The sequence below is a fragment of the Zeus faber genome (genome assembly GCF_960531495.2).
Source record: "Zeus faber genome assembly, chromosome: 2".
Classification (NCBI taxonomy): domain Eukaryota; kingdom Metazoa; phylum Chordata; class Actinopteri; order Zeiformes; family Zeidae; genus Zeus; species Zeus faber.
Window position 1 is genome coordinate 35516403 of NC_137189.1, and position 18079 is coordinate 35534481.

At 42.8% G+C, this 18079-nt stretch overlaps 1 protein-coding gene across 1 annotated transcript in view; it reads left to right on the plus strand.

Moving 5' to 3' along the window:
• The window catches only part of prkx (protein kinase X-linked), a 42502-nt gene that overhangs the window by 4899 nt on the left and 19524 nt on the right, over window positions 1–18079 (plus strand). The window contains exons 2-4 of the mRNA XM_079996551.1: window positions 5338–5506; window positions 6281–6544; window positions 14757–14876. Coding sequence (XP_079852677.1) covers window positions 5338–5506; window positions 6281–6544; window positions 14757–14876 — 553 coding nt within the window. The remainder of the gene's footprint in view (window positions 1–5337; window positions 5507–6280; window positions 6545–14756; window positions 14877–18079) is intronic.

The following is an 18079-nucleotide window of genomic DNA, read 5'->3' on the forward strand; positions in this document are numbered from 1 at the left end:
ACTCTTTTTTTAAGACTTGGTTCTTGAGGAGTCACTCAGTAAAACAAGTCGTTGGATTTGATTCAGTTGGTTTATTGCGCAGTGAGGGAAGGAAGACTTCCAGTAATGAATACTAAGAAGAGTCAGCCATTTATTTTATTTGTTTATTTTTTTGTAACGAATGCAATTTATTTGAAAAGTACTGTATAAATATAATATAAATGTATATTTGCACTTAAAGTGAAAGAGACCTTAATTTGCAGTTTGACCTGGACATTTCCATATTAGTTATGTGTTGGGTCCTACTAAAACTTGGTGAGTTAAATCATACTGAAACTTGGACAGTCCGATATTAAATGTTATTGGAACTCAGTGACATTCACATGTTCTACTATTGTTTCATGGTGAATAATGAACAATAATAAACAGTGTCAAAATCAGCCATCTCACTATTGTGGTAACTGAAAATTGCAGCGGTAGTCCATACAGTATGTGCTGCTGTCCAATCACGTGAATGTGATCAGATCACGGAAATGTATTTGTCATTGACGCACAGCAGATCGGAAATTGGAATCTGCAGGTTAGACTAAAAAATCTGAAATAGGAATTGGCCAAAAAATTTGCAATCGGTGCATCACCGGTTGGTAAACATGTTCGGTAACTTTACGAGATGAGGCATTTCAAGGGGTGTATCCTAATGCGATGAATTTGTAAACTGTATATGCTATTGTTGTATGTAATAGCTCGCATGGATGTGATTGAACTTGTTACGAGATGACTACGGTGTGAATAACGAATGTTTTTATAGTTTTTACTAAATTGCGTTCCAAAGCAACCGAAAGCAACGGGGAGACGTGCGTCCCGACAGTGGACGCACAGGTTTTTTTGAAACAGTACGGAGTAAGGACTTGGACGGTCCCCTCAGTTGTGTTTTAAAAAATGCAGTTTCATACATGCAGGAAATAAACGGCAATTAATAGATCTAAAATAAAAAGACAGGTACGGGAGCCGGCGCGCACTGCTGTCTGGAGGAGAAACAAATAAAAAAACATTCTGCTCCAATTCTGAGTTAGGTTATTGTTTTTCTGCCTACCTTACCCTGCCTACCCTACCACTAGGTCATCCTTGCATTATGTAACTTTGGTGTTCGGTTACGAAACCGCGGGAAAACTGCATTATGCTTTACGGCACAACGTCACTTCCTTGATGTTTGGCTCCGGTAATTCAATTATTTTTGCCTGGTAAAATGTATTAAAATAACAACCTATCAATTATAAACTTGCAGGGCAAAATATCCGGTTATAATTCCCATACAAAACGTAGCCACTTCACCTCCCCGACAGTGCGGATGAGATGGGCCAGTGGTGCGCCCTGCATCTCGGCCCAGCACTCGCTGGCACTCACTTTCATAACCGTTTGTTTCACTCTGTGATTTGGATGTGCAAGCTGATCTGCCAGGCCAAGCACATCTAGTACCTACACCAGTAGCAGGGGGGCAATCCCTGTGCAAGGATGAGAAAAATTAGCATTCTGATCGATAATTTACTTGCTTCCCTTTTCCAAATCCATCCACCTATTTTCAGCCCTACTACGTGCCAACAACAAGGCCTTGTTTGCAGCTAACAGGAGTTGCTCGTGCGTTGGCGTCGAAAGCAGCAGCAGGGTCTGCTGATGGATCCTGAAAGCCCTTTTTCATTAATCACACTGCCTTTTAACGCAATGTTTTGCAATGTGTATTCCTAATTTATGCCATTTCTTTTCATACTTTTATGGTTGACATCTAGCTGAACAATGTCCATCAGGCGCTACATGCAGGCAACACAGCACAAGCATAATATATCTGCCAGGGAGATGTGCCGCAGAAGCAAATGGCACTCATCCCACACTGTTGGGAGAAAGCTTGCGGCTTATGTGCCCGCATAAAAATCCAATTTGCCAAGCCATTTTGTCTGATGAGAGGGATTTGCTGTCTAAAACAAATCAGCTAAAGCTCTTTATCTGCTCACCGTTGTTTAATTGTCATTGAAATTATGAGGCAACTCTCTTGTGCCATTAGATTTATTTTACTGTCTCATGTAAACTACCGCAGTAGTTTACATGAGTGAGTAAAATATCACAGCGGGACTACCAGTGCATACAGCACTTTGAGAGCCATGTTCCTGTCGGAACAAATCAAAATTCCAATCATTCGAAGGAAGAAATGTATGTTTTTATTGTATTTGCTGCATGTACAGATTTTGAGGGATTTGTTGATTAGCACAGTATTGTCTCAGACATTACACACTGCAGGAATTTCAAGCCCCACAGATAGTAGGTAAAACCAGGGTGTCACAGATGACCCACTTTCTGGCGGTGCTACTTTTTGCCAAGTTACCTTTCAAAACCAACTCATATTCCTGGGAATTTTTTCCCCTTACCTTTTCCTGTCAGAGAACTTGGCACAAGAGTGCGCCTCTGTGTCTGTCTACCCTTGCATATGCCCGACACATCTTGTACAATTCACCTTGAGCAGCACTTCCACAACTTGGCGATGACAACTGGAAACGACAAAGGCCGCCTAAATTTCCTGTCCTGCCGTCCTACTCAATTTCTCCAAATGAAAATAGTAGTGTGCTTCGTAATTGAACTTCACGCATGAGCAAAAGCAGGGAACCAGTGATAAAAGAAGCAGATTCTCCCCAAAACCAGGCTACAAGCTGGCATCAATATTAGAGAGAGAAGTTGGCACTTGCAGCAGTGGGTGCCATATAGTCCTGGGTATTGTTTAAAAAATTACGATACCGGTACCAGTACCCTAAAAGTGATACCAATAGAGTACTTCATTCGATACATTTTTTTTCTACTATACCCATCATATGAATGTAAGCACTCAGTTGCCTAAAATGCCATCACTCTCCCCATCCAAGTTATTTTCACACAAATACATTTGAAACATTTTTCAGATTAATTAAATATCTATTTAATTACTATCCAAAACTGAACAATTAAGTATTGGGCAGTGTCCTTTTCAACAAATACCCAGTACAGGAGGAATTATTAAAGCTTGGCTGGCTTGTAGCTGTTGTGGTCCTGGGCCAATGATACGCTTGCAGTGAGGCAAAACTATACAGGCCGTTTTTTTATTTTTTCTAGATCTGGGTACAAACACAATCGAATGCCGGTATTGTTTGACTGGAGAAGTTTTGATACAACTTGGTATTATGTTATTTCAATTGATACCTTAAATGTATTGAGTACCAAAACTCTATTGCCCTATTGCTATAGGAAGAATTTTAAATGGCAAAAACAAGGTTCCCTTTAGAGATGTTCCGATACCATCTTTTCTTTATCGATACAGAGAATGAATGCCATAGAACTTTATTATCTATTTTGACAGGCAGTCGTCACTGAAAAAGAACATAAATAAATAACTCTAGGAATAAATAAACCTATTATAAACCAATAAACCTCTTGAATCTTGAAATAACAATGATAAATAACGATTCATAACATTCCTTTTAAAAAAACTATTGAAGTGCAGCCACAATTTAGTAAAATAATAGACATTTAAAATTTTAAATAGTAGAGTAACAATATAAAACACTGTAATAGCAACTTAAAAACTAAACTGTTTGCGACAGTGTAGTGGCTGATTTTCTGTTGTGAACTATGTTGATTTAATGGAATAAGCTGTGACTATGGCTCCGGTCTCATTATTCAACATAACAATCATCACTTGATAAATTTTGTGATATCGGATGGCTGCAAAGACTCACGCACTCTCGGATACCTGATCCAGCATTTTAGGCCGTATCGGAGGCATTTAAAAAACTGGTATCAGAACAACTCTAGTTGCCTTTGGCAATCCATTTCAGCAGATTTTCAAGGGTGTTAGGGGTGGGAACGATACCTGACAGACCTTTCTCATGTCTCCTCCTCATGAATAAATAATGGTTGGGAAACCAAAAACAACAAAAAATACACTTCCCCTGCTGTTTACCTTCCCTCCTGGTTGCCAAGGCAGTGCCCCGGGGTATTGTAGACAACAGGACCGTTGTAGGCAAAAGCCGAGTGCACGCAAGACAACCCGCATTCCACTGTGCAGTTGCGACATCGGATTGGGCTTTTGACTCTGACTCACACCACTGACGCAATCCCATGAGCCATTTCTTCTCAATCCCAATGTAGCTCATGATACAACATGACACAACCCCCGCCCTTCTCTTTTTGTATGTACATGACATGACAAGAAAAGTTGTAGGTGTAATGGTCGCCAGGGGAACTGCAGTGTTTACCCAACCTCAGCCGTTGTGAATTCCTGCCCACTACTCCTTCCCTGCCCACTACTCCTTCTTACTTGTATTGAAAATGAAAAACATTAACCTAACTCAAATAATTTAAAAAAATAACCTTATTGGAGGCATGCGCGCTGTCGATGAAAATCAGGGAATTGCCAGGAGAGGGCTGCAACTCTCCTGCAGCACTGTCGACTGGTATCTTGGTAAACAGGTTACAACACAGTGACAACAACATGTAAGGTTTCCAATGCAATGTTTCCCAGAGGAATGCTTTACATTCCATGAAGGAGAAAGTTCCAATGAGTGGAAAGGTGACCGTGGTGACGAGACTGCTGATATTTAAATTAGTTAAATCCTGTGTGATCTTTTAAAGAACATAATAACAATGGTGACGCTGACGCAGTTTACATGATGGAAAATGTTAGCCTAGATATGTTAGTGGGGGGGAATGAGAGCCTCCAAGGAAAGAGAACTCAATTTGTACGAAGGCGACACGCCCCCAACCCCCCCGTTGACAGTCCATGTCCCGACATCACCTCCACCCAGTAAGGGAACATTTCCACAGGACACGCTGAACTGGCTGTCGCCAAAATTCCCATCCCCATTTTAATGTGCACACCAAAGCAATAATTTCACCTTTTAATTCAAAATCAATTTTACTCCCTGTGCTTTTCTCTGTTCTAGGGTGAGGCAACATATCGATATTATATTATCGGGTGTTAAAGGCTGTAGTACAGAAGCGGTGTGCAATTTCTAACTGCAGCTTCTAGGCTGTTCTCTGTTGTAATCAACACATCACCTGCTAGGTCATAATATCCACATTTCTACTGATTGTTTCTCAAATATTTCTTATTAAAGCACCAATAGTCATACCCAAAATATTGCCAAATAATCAATTATGATGTTACAGTCAAAAATACTATGATAATATCATTTCACCCAGCCCTGCTTTCTTCTGTGTTTTATTTATTTTTTCTTTGTTTCTTTAAACCTGACAGCTTGTGTTTGTCTCGCCCATCGCGGCACTTTCCTGTCGCCCCGTTTAAATCACCCACTCCTCCGCTCTCCGCCGCCCCCTCAGGCACAGGGACCTTTGGTCGCGTCTTCCTGGTCAAGGACAAGAAGAGCAGGGCCTTCTTCGCACTGAAGCAGATGAAGATCCCCGACGTGATCCGGCTGAAGCAGGAGCAGCACGTCCACAACGAGAAGGAGGTGCTGACGGAGGTCAACCACCCCTTCCTCATTCGACTGTGAGTGCTTATTTCCTTCAGCGGACTATTCCTTTGAAGGCAATAGTTCGGATTTATTTTTATTTTTTTTATGTCTATCCTAGTTTCTACCTACGCCAATGGCCTTAAAATCAATTAAATATGATTTTAACGTTAATCTTAGCTTCAGAGCTTTGGCCTTGGTATTGTTTACCAATGCTTGATTTCAATACTGTTTCCTAAATGATGCTTGCTTCAATACCAATTTCCTTATTTTTTATACTGAAACTATCAACACTGTCTTGGTAATTTACGTCACGTACCGATGCCCATGAAAACCGGCAGATGAATGTCAAATAAAGGATGAGAGGTTATATTCCATCATATTTTATAATGACAGATTAAAGAATCTAAGTGTATATTTCTGTCACGAAAATCATGAATTCCCTTCCCATGAATTCAGTTCTCTGTAGCATTGAGTAGTGGGGGGGATGAGTAGACACCTTTATCCCACTCCTCTGGAGGAACAGCAGATAGCTCTTCCTTTTGCAGCAGCACAGACTAGACTTTTGTTTGTTTGTTTGTTTGTTTGTTTGCCTTCCCCTCAACCGGGTAATTAACGGCACCATTCCAGATCCTTGCCTTAAATTCACATTCCCTCATTGAACCACCGTCTCACCTCAGCAGCAGCTCTGAAATTGTCAACCCAAACACGTTTGAGTAATTCGCACACGGCCTTGGAAACATACTTTAAAGAGCCCCGTCTGATTTACCCCCCCCGACGGACGCTCCGTACCCTCTCCGCATCCCTGTCAGGTTCTGGACGCACCACGACGAGCAATTCCTGTACATGCTGATGGACTACGTGCCCGGCGGCGAGCTGTTCAGCTACCTGCGAAGCCGCGGGCGCTTCAGCAACACCACGGGTATCTTCTATACCACGGAGATCGTCTGCGCCATCGAGTACCTCCACTCCAAAGAGATCGTCTACCGCGACCTTAAGCCCGAGAACATTCTGCTGGACGGAGAGGGCCACATTCGCCTGACCGACTTCGGCTTCGCCAAAAAGCTCGCCGACAGGTAATTGTTTTCCTTTAAGTTTCATTACAACTAGAGTTGTCTTTTGTTTGTTTTGTGTGGGGAAATGCAGCCAAATTCTAGATTTTTTTTCTGTCATGGAGATTTGCAGGTAAACTGTGGTGTATCCTATGATGGCCATGTCCTAAACCGTTTTTGTCCTAAGCATTTCTGAGTGACAGAGCTGCTGTCAGCTCTTCTTCCTGTATGTTTCCATTTGCAGTGTATCCATCACGCGGTACTTGGTCAGCTAATTCTCTGACATATGTTGTCTAAAAATGCAGCCTTGTGACAGTTTTTCATTGTATGAGGTTTGGCTCAACTGGAGTTTACTTTCCATCCGTAAAGCACACTTATCTTTGGATTGTGCCCAATAACTTTGATGAGGAAAAATGAAAAACATGAACCTGTAAGGTTTCCATGGAGATGTTGGGTACTGCACTTTACGATCAAATCTGATCACATGCATGTTTTGTGAGTGAGACCAAGTTTCTTTTTCTTTTTTTGAACATACATTTTTAATGCTTGATCGCTGAGAGAGCATAGAGCCATAGTGACACGATGGCTTGGGCCCTGCCCTCCTCTCTGGTTTCACTTACAAGCCCTTATGCTTACTTTTCAAGAGGTGTTAGGTATTGACGTCTACTTAATAATACAATATTATATGAAGTTTAACAATTTATACTGTGGCTTGCAGAATAAAAAAATAATTGTCTCTGAAGTGCAGAATTCTCACGTCAATCACATAAAGATACGTCACTTCCCCCTCCGTAACTGTAGTTATTTTATCTTCACCCCCACCCCTCCAGCAGGCTGAACAGCCCCGTGGTCCCAGTGAAGTCAGGGATTTCTCAAACCAATGGGCTTTTTTCGGTTCAGCGTCCTTGAAAATCTCATGCTCCTGGGTCTAGTAGTCAACAATTTTATGGTGACTCAAGGACAAACTCCCCAGATCGATGCCATTTAGTTTGAATAAGATCTACGCCAAGGGAGACCTTAGCGGTGTGATTTTCTGACCCCAATTGAAGAGATACACGCACACACACACGCACACACACACACACACACACGACAGCCTACCTAACACGGCCCAATGTGCATGATGTGCGTGATCTTCCGTGTCGAACACCGCATTGACCCCCATCTGATATGTAAACATAATATAGTGAGATTACACTCCACCACCCCTCTCTGACCCCCCCTGCCCCACCCCCCAGTCTGACAGAGAGAGGAGAAACAAACAAAAGCATACATCCTATGCTGTGCAAGTGACCCACATATACTCTGTGCACACCCGCACGCAGACAGCTGCTGCTGCCACTGCCACAGTGCCCCCTGGTGCCAGAAGCTTATATCTCAGGAGTGTTCCTTTGCGGACTCACACATTCTTTGACAGACTCGTGTCTTTGCCACAAAATAAATAAATATCTATAAAATGACCCGTTGCTATGGCGACCGGCCGAGAAGGGGGTCATTACCCCAGGTGATACCAGCGATGCTGAAAGGATGCGACCGGCGCCGGGGACGGCCTCTCCATCAGAGGACAAGTGGCTTTTGCATAGAACCAGTGATTATTACGCACCCACTGGGCGCCAAATGAGCCGTGGCAATGTGATCCGCTGTCCAGCGCAGATACACAACAACTGAGAGGACAGAGATACGGGGTGTGTGTGTGTGTGTGTGTGTGTGTGTGTGTGTGTGTGTGTGTGTGTGTGTGTGTGTGTGTGTGTGTGTGTGTGTGTGTGTGTGTGTGTGTGTGTGTGTGTGTGTGTGTGTGTGTGCGCAGATTAACAATTAATGACAGCCTGATTGAAAGGGTGTAAGTGCAGCTACCGTTTACCGCATTCTGAAACTGATCCCTCAGAGCAGGATGGAGATGGGGCTGAGGGAGAGAGCCGCACTCTGCTCAGAGCAGTTTTGGATTTATTATTGGTTATTTGTAATGTTCATTGTATTAAAGTGTTCTTGTACTGCATGTAAAGAAATTACTGTGATATTTTCCCTCTCGTTGTTGTGACTTTAAGTGTTCTTCTAACCCTGATTGTGAAGTGTATTGTCTGAAAAAACTACGACCTCAGAAATTGAATTTATTTCATATTCTTTTATATGGAATTGATTTAATTTCCTTAGGTTCTTATTTGTAAACAAAATGAAAAACGTAAACCTGGTGTGTGTGTGTGTGTGTGTGTGTGTGTGTGTGTGTGTGTGCGCATCGGATGGGGAGTGGAGACGCTCCTCCGGTTCAGAGACTGGCTTGGGGCGGTTTTGGAGTGGCTCGGAGCCTGGTGGGGAGTGTGGTGCTTCTCTGCTGTGGTCCCCACACTCAAAATATTTCACAGTCCTGCATGCAGCAAAAAAGGCAATAACTTCAGATTTTTATTTTGAATTTTAAATCGGATATGAAATGATGGACTGATACATGGATATTCCTGTCTATTAATGTGCCAATGTCTGCAGTGGAATAGAGGTATCAGAGAATTGGAGTGGACTTTTTTTAATTTCTCCTAAAGCTGCTATCCTATCGGACAGGTCTGTTCAGACGCCCACACTGGTTCATTTACTTGTGTTCCTGCACAAGGAACTGCTGATCTGCTGCTAACCTAAGCTACAACAATAAAACCACTGACTGGTGAAATGAATAACATTGCTCATCATTGCTGGTGCGGCAGGGGCTGCGGACAATTATGAGCTATAATAGCAGCTCCTCCCCAGCCACAAGTGTGGACGCCTCCCTCGCCAACGAACTGAACTCCTTTTTATGCACGGTTTGAGTCGGGAAACAGCACCGCTAGCTCGCCGGCTAATTGGAGTTATACCTGCTGGGGAGGAGCGCACACTCTCAGTGTCGGAGCATGACGTCAGGAGGACTCTGATGAGAGTGAACACCAGGAAGCCTGCGAGTACTAAAGACCTGTGCTAACCAGCTAGCCCCGGTGTTCACTACAATATTCAACATCTCCCTGGCTGAATCAGTCCCGTCCTGCTTCAAGAAGTCCACCGTCCTTCCTGGCCCGAAGATCGCCTCTCCAGCCTGCCTGAATGACTACCGTCCGGACGGATTGCTGTTCATCGATTATAGTTCAGCTTTCAATACCATAGTCCCCTCCAGACTGGCTGTCAAGCTGAAGGAGCTTGGACTGAATATTCTGCTGTGTGCCTGGATCCTGGACTTCAGCCTGGCCCCAGGTGGTAAGGGTGGGGAAGCACATGTCCAGCTCCCTCACTCTGAACACAGGATCCCCCCCCAGGGCTGCGTACTCAGCCCCCTACTGTACTCCCTGTACACACATGACTGTGTGGCCAGGTTCAGCTCCAACACCATCATCAAGTTTGCTGACGACACCGTTGTCATGGGCCTGATCACCGACGGCGATGAGAAGGCCTACCGCGAGGAGGTGGCTGACCTGTCACTCTGGTGCCAGGACAACAGCCTACACCTGAACGTCAGCAAAACTAGGGAGATGATTGTGGACTTGAGGCGTGGTTTACAACTGAGGACGCACGCCCCCTTGGTTATTAATGGGACTTCTGTCGACAGGGTGAGCAGCTTCAAGTACCTCAGAGTCCACATCACAGAGGATTTAACATGGACTTTTCAAACAGACACTGGTAAAGACAGCGTCTTTACCACCTCAGACAGCTGAGGAAATTCCGGGTCTCGGTGAGCATCCTCAAGTCCTTCTACTGTGGAGCGGTGGAGAGCATCCTGACAGGCAACATCACTGCCTGGTTTGGGAGCTGTACTGCTCAGCACAGGCGGGCCCTGCAGAGGGTGGTGTGTCCAGCTGAACGTACCACTGGAACTACACTCCCCTCCCTGCAGGACCTATACACCAGGAGGTGTAGTAGCAGAACCCGCAGGATCATGAAGGATCCTCACCACTCCAACAACGGACTGTTCCAGCTGCTGCGGTCAAGCAAGCGCCTCCGCAGTCACACAGCGAGAACAGAGAGACTGAGACAGAGTTTTTTTCCGCAAGCCATAAGAACTGTCATGCTGAACTCACCAGGGGTCCTCACTGAGCCACACACATAGGCTCCACTACCTTTCTTGTACTGTATGTAGCATACTGTACCGCATACTGTGTCACTGTTCTGGGTTGTTCAGTGTTACCATATTGCTGCACCGTACTGTTGTATACTGTGCTGTATATCTCACACACACTACCTCACTTTATACACATGCCACTTTAATGCACATATCTGTATATACATAAATAGCCTATCCCATATACATAAGTTTATCCCATATACATAAGCCTATTCCCTTTATCTATTCTGTACCCCCACCCTGCATTACCCTTGAGTTCTTATTTTATTTAATTCTATATATTTTTCTTTTATTCTATAGCATTCGACTTACTGCATTACGTTTTAGGAATCAGTTAGTTGGTCAAGTAGAAATTATTTTCTAGGTAGCTACTGTGTTCAGTCTAGGACATATTATGTGTAATCACCGGGTGCGTTGTGTTGACATTTCACTGCATATATGTATGAAAGTATGTATATGTATGTGACAAATAAAACTCTTGAATCTTGAATCATCTGGTTACAATGGCACACCACAAAAGGTGGGATATAATTGGCAGCAAGTGAACAGTCGGTTCTTGAAGTTCATTTTTTTTTTTTTTTGGAAGCGAGAACAATCGGCAAGCGTAAGGATCTGAGCGACTTTGACACGGGCCAAATTGTAATGGCTCAACGACTGGGTTAGAGCATCAGGTCTTGTAGGCTGCTCCCGGTATGCTGTGCAGAGTTTCCGTTAGAAAAAAATTGTGCTGGTCCACATGCTTCCACGTCCTGGAAGATTTCAAAATCCTGGACAAATGAGGGAGATTCTGGTCAAATATTATCTGAATTTATTGAACTTAAAAACAATTGATAGGCAGGCTATATAAAGAATGACATCATAAAGGCATTTAGATGTATTATATTTTTGATCGAATATTCAAAATAAAATAATTCCCGTCAGTTAATGCTATTTTAACAAGAATATTCCTACTTACTTGAAATCAAATAATTTCCATTTGTGAACAATAACTAACATGTACAGTTGCTTTTTTTTTAAATAACATTTAATTTAAATAACATTTTAATCAAATCAAAAACTAAAATATGTTAAGTAGGTCGAAATAAATAATGATGTTTGTGGTGTTGATGTCTCGTAGACATATTTTAGGACACAATGGATATTTACCGTCTGCTTTAGGTCAGAACTTCAGTATCCAGAAAGCAAGGTGAAACTATGGATGTATGTGTCCCCGTTGACAACGATACATCATCGTTTTGCTTCTCCTCCAACTTTGGCTGCTGCCGCTGTCTCCGCTCCGTGTGTTTGCAAGCATAACCTGTCCACAAGGCACGGGGCTTGTTTCTAAATCATCAAACATAATTGGTTAAAGGTGAAAGGTCTGATGCAGTGGTTAGTATCTACCAAAAGTGGTGAACTGGAGACCAGGTCATGGGCACACATGGGCTCATTGATGCACGTGAGGAGCGTAGTCCAACCCGTCTGGTTCGATCCCACCGAAGAGCTGCTGTAGCACAAACTGCTGAAAAAGTAATGCTGCTATGACAGAAAGGTGTCAGAACACACAGTGCATCACAGCTTGCTGCATGTGGGGCTTCGTAGTCGCAGTCAGTGCCCATGCTGACTGACCCCTGTCCACCGCTGAAAGCCCCTACAATAGGCACTTGAGCGTCAGAACTGGACCTTGGAGCAATGTAAGAAGATGGCCTGGTCTGATGAATCACATTTTATTTTACATAATGTGGATGACCAGGTGCCTGTGAGTCATTTACCTGGGGAAGAGATGGCACCAGGATGCATTCTGGAAAGAAGGCAAGCCGTCAGAGGCAGTGTGACGCTGCTGTGTGATGAAACCTTGTATCCTGGCATTGATGTGGATGTTACTTTGACACGTACCACCTACCTGAACATTGTTGCAGACCAAGTTCACCCCTTCATGGAAACAGTATTCCCTGATGGCAGGTGGCCTCTTTCAGCAGGATAATATACCCTGTCACACTGCAAAAAATGTTCAGGAATGGTTTGAGGAACATGACAAAGAGTTCAAGGTGTTAACTTGGCCTCCAAATTCCCTAGATCTAAATCTGATCAAGCATCAGTGGGATGTGCTGGAACAATATGCTGGATCCATGGAGATTCCACCTCACAACTTCCAGGACTTAAAGGATCTGCTGCTAACGTCTTGGTGCTGAATATTCCTAAATGTCCTCTGCAATGTCCTCACATTTGGTCCCATTCATAAGAAAGTGTGCCGCACAGATCTGTGCTTAAGTCCTGCATACGCATGATTTTAGAAAGATCCTAGAGTTTGTTCTTACTTTAAGATAAAATGTAGAACTGCCTCGGACCGGTTATACGCACAATTTACGTCATAGTCCTCGTCATAAACGATAATGCCAAACTTTAACTCAATGTAAGTGGCATTTTAGAAAGAATGACAAGTAGTAATATAGGGCAAATATTTAATATTGCAAAAGAGGGCTGCAGGGTAACTTTTTCCACTAGAAGCACTGGTGCCCCCTACTGAAAATTTTAGGAGCACCAGCACAAAACATAAGAGCACCACCGAAATCGACTTGCAACGCAATACATTCATATTTTTTTCAGTCTTAACTGTATTACTGATAAATGCCTTGGTAATAACTTTACAATTTACAGAAATAACAATTTGCTGTTTTATTTGAAAGGAAAAAGTCACAATTTTGAAGTAGCGCTTTAACAGAAAAAAATCATTAAGTTAAATTGTGCTTTTTTAAACATAGACGACAAATAATAAATTAACAAATGTAAACATAACGTATGTGGTCAATACATTAGTCATTAACAACCATGATGAGAGCATAATCTCTCTCTCTCTCTCACACACACACATACACACACACACACACACACACACACACACACACACACACACACAGAATGTGTCCCCATGACACACGGTTTCATTCCATACCGTTCCATACATCACCCCCAGCCCCATTTTTATCTATACCTTTTTATTTAGACCTGGGAACACTGGCACTGGCATCTCCCTCTTTCACAGTATAGACAATGCCGCACCACAACAGTGTGTTTTTGTTTTGTGTAGGTTATTTAATTTTACATCTGCTTAAGGAACAAAACAAGCACCAAGTGTGATGGGAACCGTGTGTGTGTGTGTGTGTGTGTGTGTGTGTGTGTGTGTGTGTGTGTGTGTGTGTGTGTGTGGGTGTGGGTGTGTGTGTGCGCAAAAATAAAAACTGGCGCTCCCGGTTATGAAATTTTTTAGCACTGTCTCCAAAAATGGTCGTGAAATGCGACTAAATGGTCGCAGTCTGGAGCCCCGCACAATATTATACAATATCAAATTCAAAACTATTTACCACTAATAATAATAATCCGATATCGGTTATGTGTCTTTTTTGTTATTTTTTATAATTCTAGGATTAGATTAACTCTGTATGTGCAGTTGGTTAACTTTACACATGCAGGATATAAAAGATTCATGTTCATCTCCAACAAGGTGCGGCAATTGCATATTTCGCATTATGGATAGCTAATACTTAGCTAATACACGTTTTGGAACGTGTTGCAGGCATCAAATCAAAATGAGTCAATACTTGCCAAAAGACAAAGTTTGTCAGTTTGAACATTAAATATCTTGTCTTTGTAGTGTATTCAATTGAATATAGGTTGAAAAGAATTAGCAAATCATTGTCTTTTGTTTTTATTTACATTTTACACAACGCCCCAACTTCATTGGAATTGGGGTTTGTACAAGACAGGAATCTGCAGTGATCCATGCCCACCTACAATAGAACTATATTAAAATATAATTAACAAAAGACTAGTTTTTATTACCATCAACAAGAGAAATATGAAAATAAAAGTCATTAATCGAAATGTCAGAACTTCTTGCACCCTTAGTTATAAATCATGCATTCCCTGACAGCCTCTTACAAGGACTACTCAGTCTACGGTCAGAATGTAAAAGGCTAACTCACCTTTCTTTCGTTGGAGGAATACTTTGATTAAGGACTACCCTCACTTGCCTATATTTTTGACACTGAGATAAATTCTCTCTCTCTCTCTCTCTCTCTCTCTCTCTCTCTCTCTCTCTCTCTCTCTCTCTCTCTCTCTCTCTCTCTCTCTCTCTCTCTCTCTCTCTCTCTCTCTCTCTCTCTCTCTCTCTCTCTCTGCTGCCAGGACCTGGACGCTGTGTGGCACTCCGGAGTACCTGGCCCCCGAGGTGATCCAGAGTAAAGGTCATTGTCGCGCCGTGGACTGGTGGGCCCTGGGCATCCTGGTCTTTGAGATGCTCGCTGGGTAGGTCGACACTCCCCACCTATGCTTGCACACTTCCCCGCTCTCTGACACAGGGGGACGTGCCACCACTCGCAGCAGCTACAGTAGATCTGAAGGGACGAAAAAGAATTTGCGTCCATTGTGAATTTTTACTTCCATACAGTTAGTTCCGAAAAACAAGCGCGATGTGCTGTGTAAATGCACTCAATGATAATCATGTGGGCAATATGGCCAGGTATTGGACGGGATTTCACAATTTTAATATGATTTTTGATTCAAAAGGTCACGACTCGATTCAATATAACCTTAAATCCGGCTTTGTAATCAATATATTTACATAATATACAGTACATAATGAGAATTACCTGCAACTTTTCAGTACACAATCTGACGTTCATGACAAAAATATTTCACGTAACAAATTTTGCATAATAAAGAAATTAAAAACTCACGTCATTTGTGACTATGGTGGTATTTAATTCAAGCGGAAAATAGTTGAATTACTTCCAAGTAATCATATTGCAATTTTCAAATCAATTCAGAAACCGAAACAATAGAATTGAGTGGTATCAGGGGAAATTAATTTTGTCATATCTTTTTTTGTTAGTTTTATTCAACCCAGCCTTAGTGGATCTTATTCCGAATTCACCAAGGTCACTGCTGTTTCCTGCAGTTCGTGTTCTTTCAGGAATTGTCAGCCCAGGAGCTTTAGAAGGCCCAGACGTCAATTTGGGCCAAGCGTTCTGCTTGTGGGTGTCGAGCGTTGTTCCAGCTGTTGCCGTCCCTGCCGCCGCGGCGTTTTGAACACGGCCAGTTTACCACAGTGTCTGTATATTATGAAGATTGGGCCGTGATGGAATGTCTGACAGCATCAGTGCGTCTCTATCGCACATCTGCTCTGATCTGGTTGTTTTTGGGCCGATCTAGGGACCAGTAATCTGGTCTATTATCATCCCCGCGCAGCTGTCTCGCTGGGTAAACAGGTGTTTTTGTAATCTAGCCGCAGATGTAGGTAATCAAACCACCGCATCCAGTTATCTGTGTTTATGGCACCGGGAACCAGATTTATTTATTTATTTAGTTATTTAGTTATTTATTTATTTATTGCTAGAAAGCGATAGCAGCATTGTGAGAATGCCATAAATAGGGAGACAACTCTATTCTTTAACGTCTCTGAGGGAGACGCGGCACGGCAGTAGAATTACCCGTAGGGTTCAAATTGATTTCAACATGGATTCAGACACGATTATTGTGACAACTGTGTTGGTATGCAGTTATTTATTCAGCCAGTGTATCAGCGCAGATTGCAGCAGTCCTGAGGATAAAAGCCACCTAGCTAAACGCATAAATACTGAGAGTGATCTGGATGCTTTTACTTTCATGATGATTGGATGTTGGCAATAGTAGATAATGCCATTTATATCTGCTTATGTATTCCAAAGATCATATTAAAGTATTAAACGCATTTAACTATATGGTAATGGTATGGTAATCTTACAGATCTAACTTTGATTATTTGTAGTATCATGTAGTGAATTACACCATGTTAGATTGACAACATTTTTATCAGGGTTAGGTGATATCGTAATCTAATGATGATTCATGCTACTGAAGGACGATAACCGATGAGTGATTTATCATCCTGGCCCGAGGTGAAGTATGGCTGTGTATGTTTGTGGCTGCAACACCACCGCACCAAACACTGCACCCACTCTATCATTTCATATACAATTTTTTTTATCGTGCTTTATTTTTTCATTTCACGCCCCACTAGAAAAGTGTGTGTGTGTGTGTGTGTGTGTGTGTGTGTGTGTGTGTGTGTGTGTGTGTGTGTGTGTGTGTGTGTGTGTGTGTGTGTGTGTGTGTGTGTGTGTGTGTGTGTGTGTGTGTGTGTGTGTGTGTGTCCCTCTGTAAGCCCTTATAGAGGAAAGGCGTTTGAACTGTCGCTGGTGCCCTGGCAAGGGCAACAGCAGCAGGCCAGACACGGGCTCACGGAGGGGCTCCACGCTAAGCCTCCAGACAAAGAGCTCCCTTCATTGGGACTTTTTATTTTTTCTGTGCTGTCGCATGCCTCTTTAAAGTCCCGTTGCTGCCGAAATGTGACGGCCATCCCAAAAAGTTAGCGTGGGTTCCTTCCTCCCTCCTGGCCCGAGTAGAGCACAAGGTGGACTGACATCCACCAGAGGGGCCCATGGCCCCCAGCTAGGAGTCATGATGTGTGTGTGAGAAAAAGAGGGAGCCGGTTTTCTCCTGTCTATAATCCTAGTTTAAGATACACATTTATTTTTCTCTAAATGAAAACCAGAGAAGCAGATGTTGTAACTGACATCATTAGCCCACCCACCTTCTGATGGCGACAGTGCAATGGGCAGCTCTACCTAGTTAGCAGGCAGCTTTACCTTGTAAAGCTAGGGCCACATTACGTGATTTTCAAGGTCAATTTGGCAACGATTTGAGATTGGGGTATTTACACTGTAGAATTGTAGCTGTCAACAATATGTGTGTCTGATGCCAATGGCAATGGCGAAGTATGAGTTAGTGTACAATGTCAGCGCTGAAAATCTGCTGCACAAACAACCCCAGCAGTGAGTTGAATGACATCCATGTTTGTTTTGGTGTCAAAATATGTCAAGGTTTTCTGCATCTTTTCATATTTTAGAAGATACAGTGGGGCAAAAAAGTATTTAGTCAGCCACCAATTGTGCAAGTTCTCCCACTTAAAAAGATGAGAGAGGCCTGTAATTTTCATCATAGCTACACTTCGACTATGAGAGACAGAATGGGGGGAAAGAATCCAGGAAATCACATTGTAGGATTTTTAATGAATTAATTGGTAAATTCCACTGTAAAACAAGTATTTGGTCACCTACAAACAAGCAAGATTTCTGGCTTTCACAGACCTGTAACTTTTTCTTTAAGACTCGTTACCTGTATTAATGGCACCTGTTTGAACTCGTTATCAGTATAAAAGACACCTGTCCACAACCTCAAACAGTCACACTCCAAACTCCACTATGGCCAAGACCAAAGAGCTGTCAAAGGACACCAGAAACAAAATTGTAGACCTGCACCAGGCTGGGAAGACTGAATCTGCAATAGGTAGGCAACTTGTTGTGAAGAAATCAACTGTGGGAGCAATTATTATAAAATGGAAGACATACAAGACCACTGATAATCTCCCTCGATCTGGGGCTCCACGCAAGATCTCACCCCGTGGGGTCAAA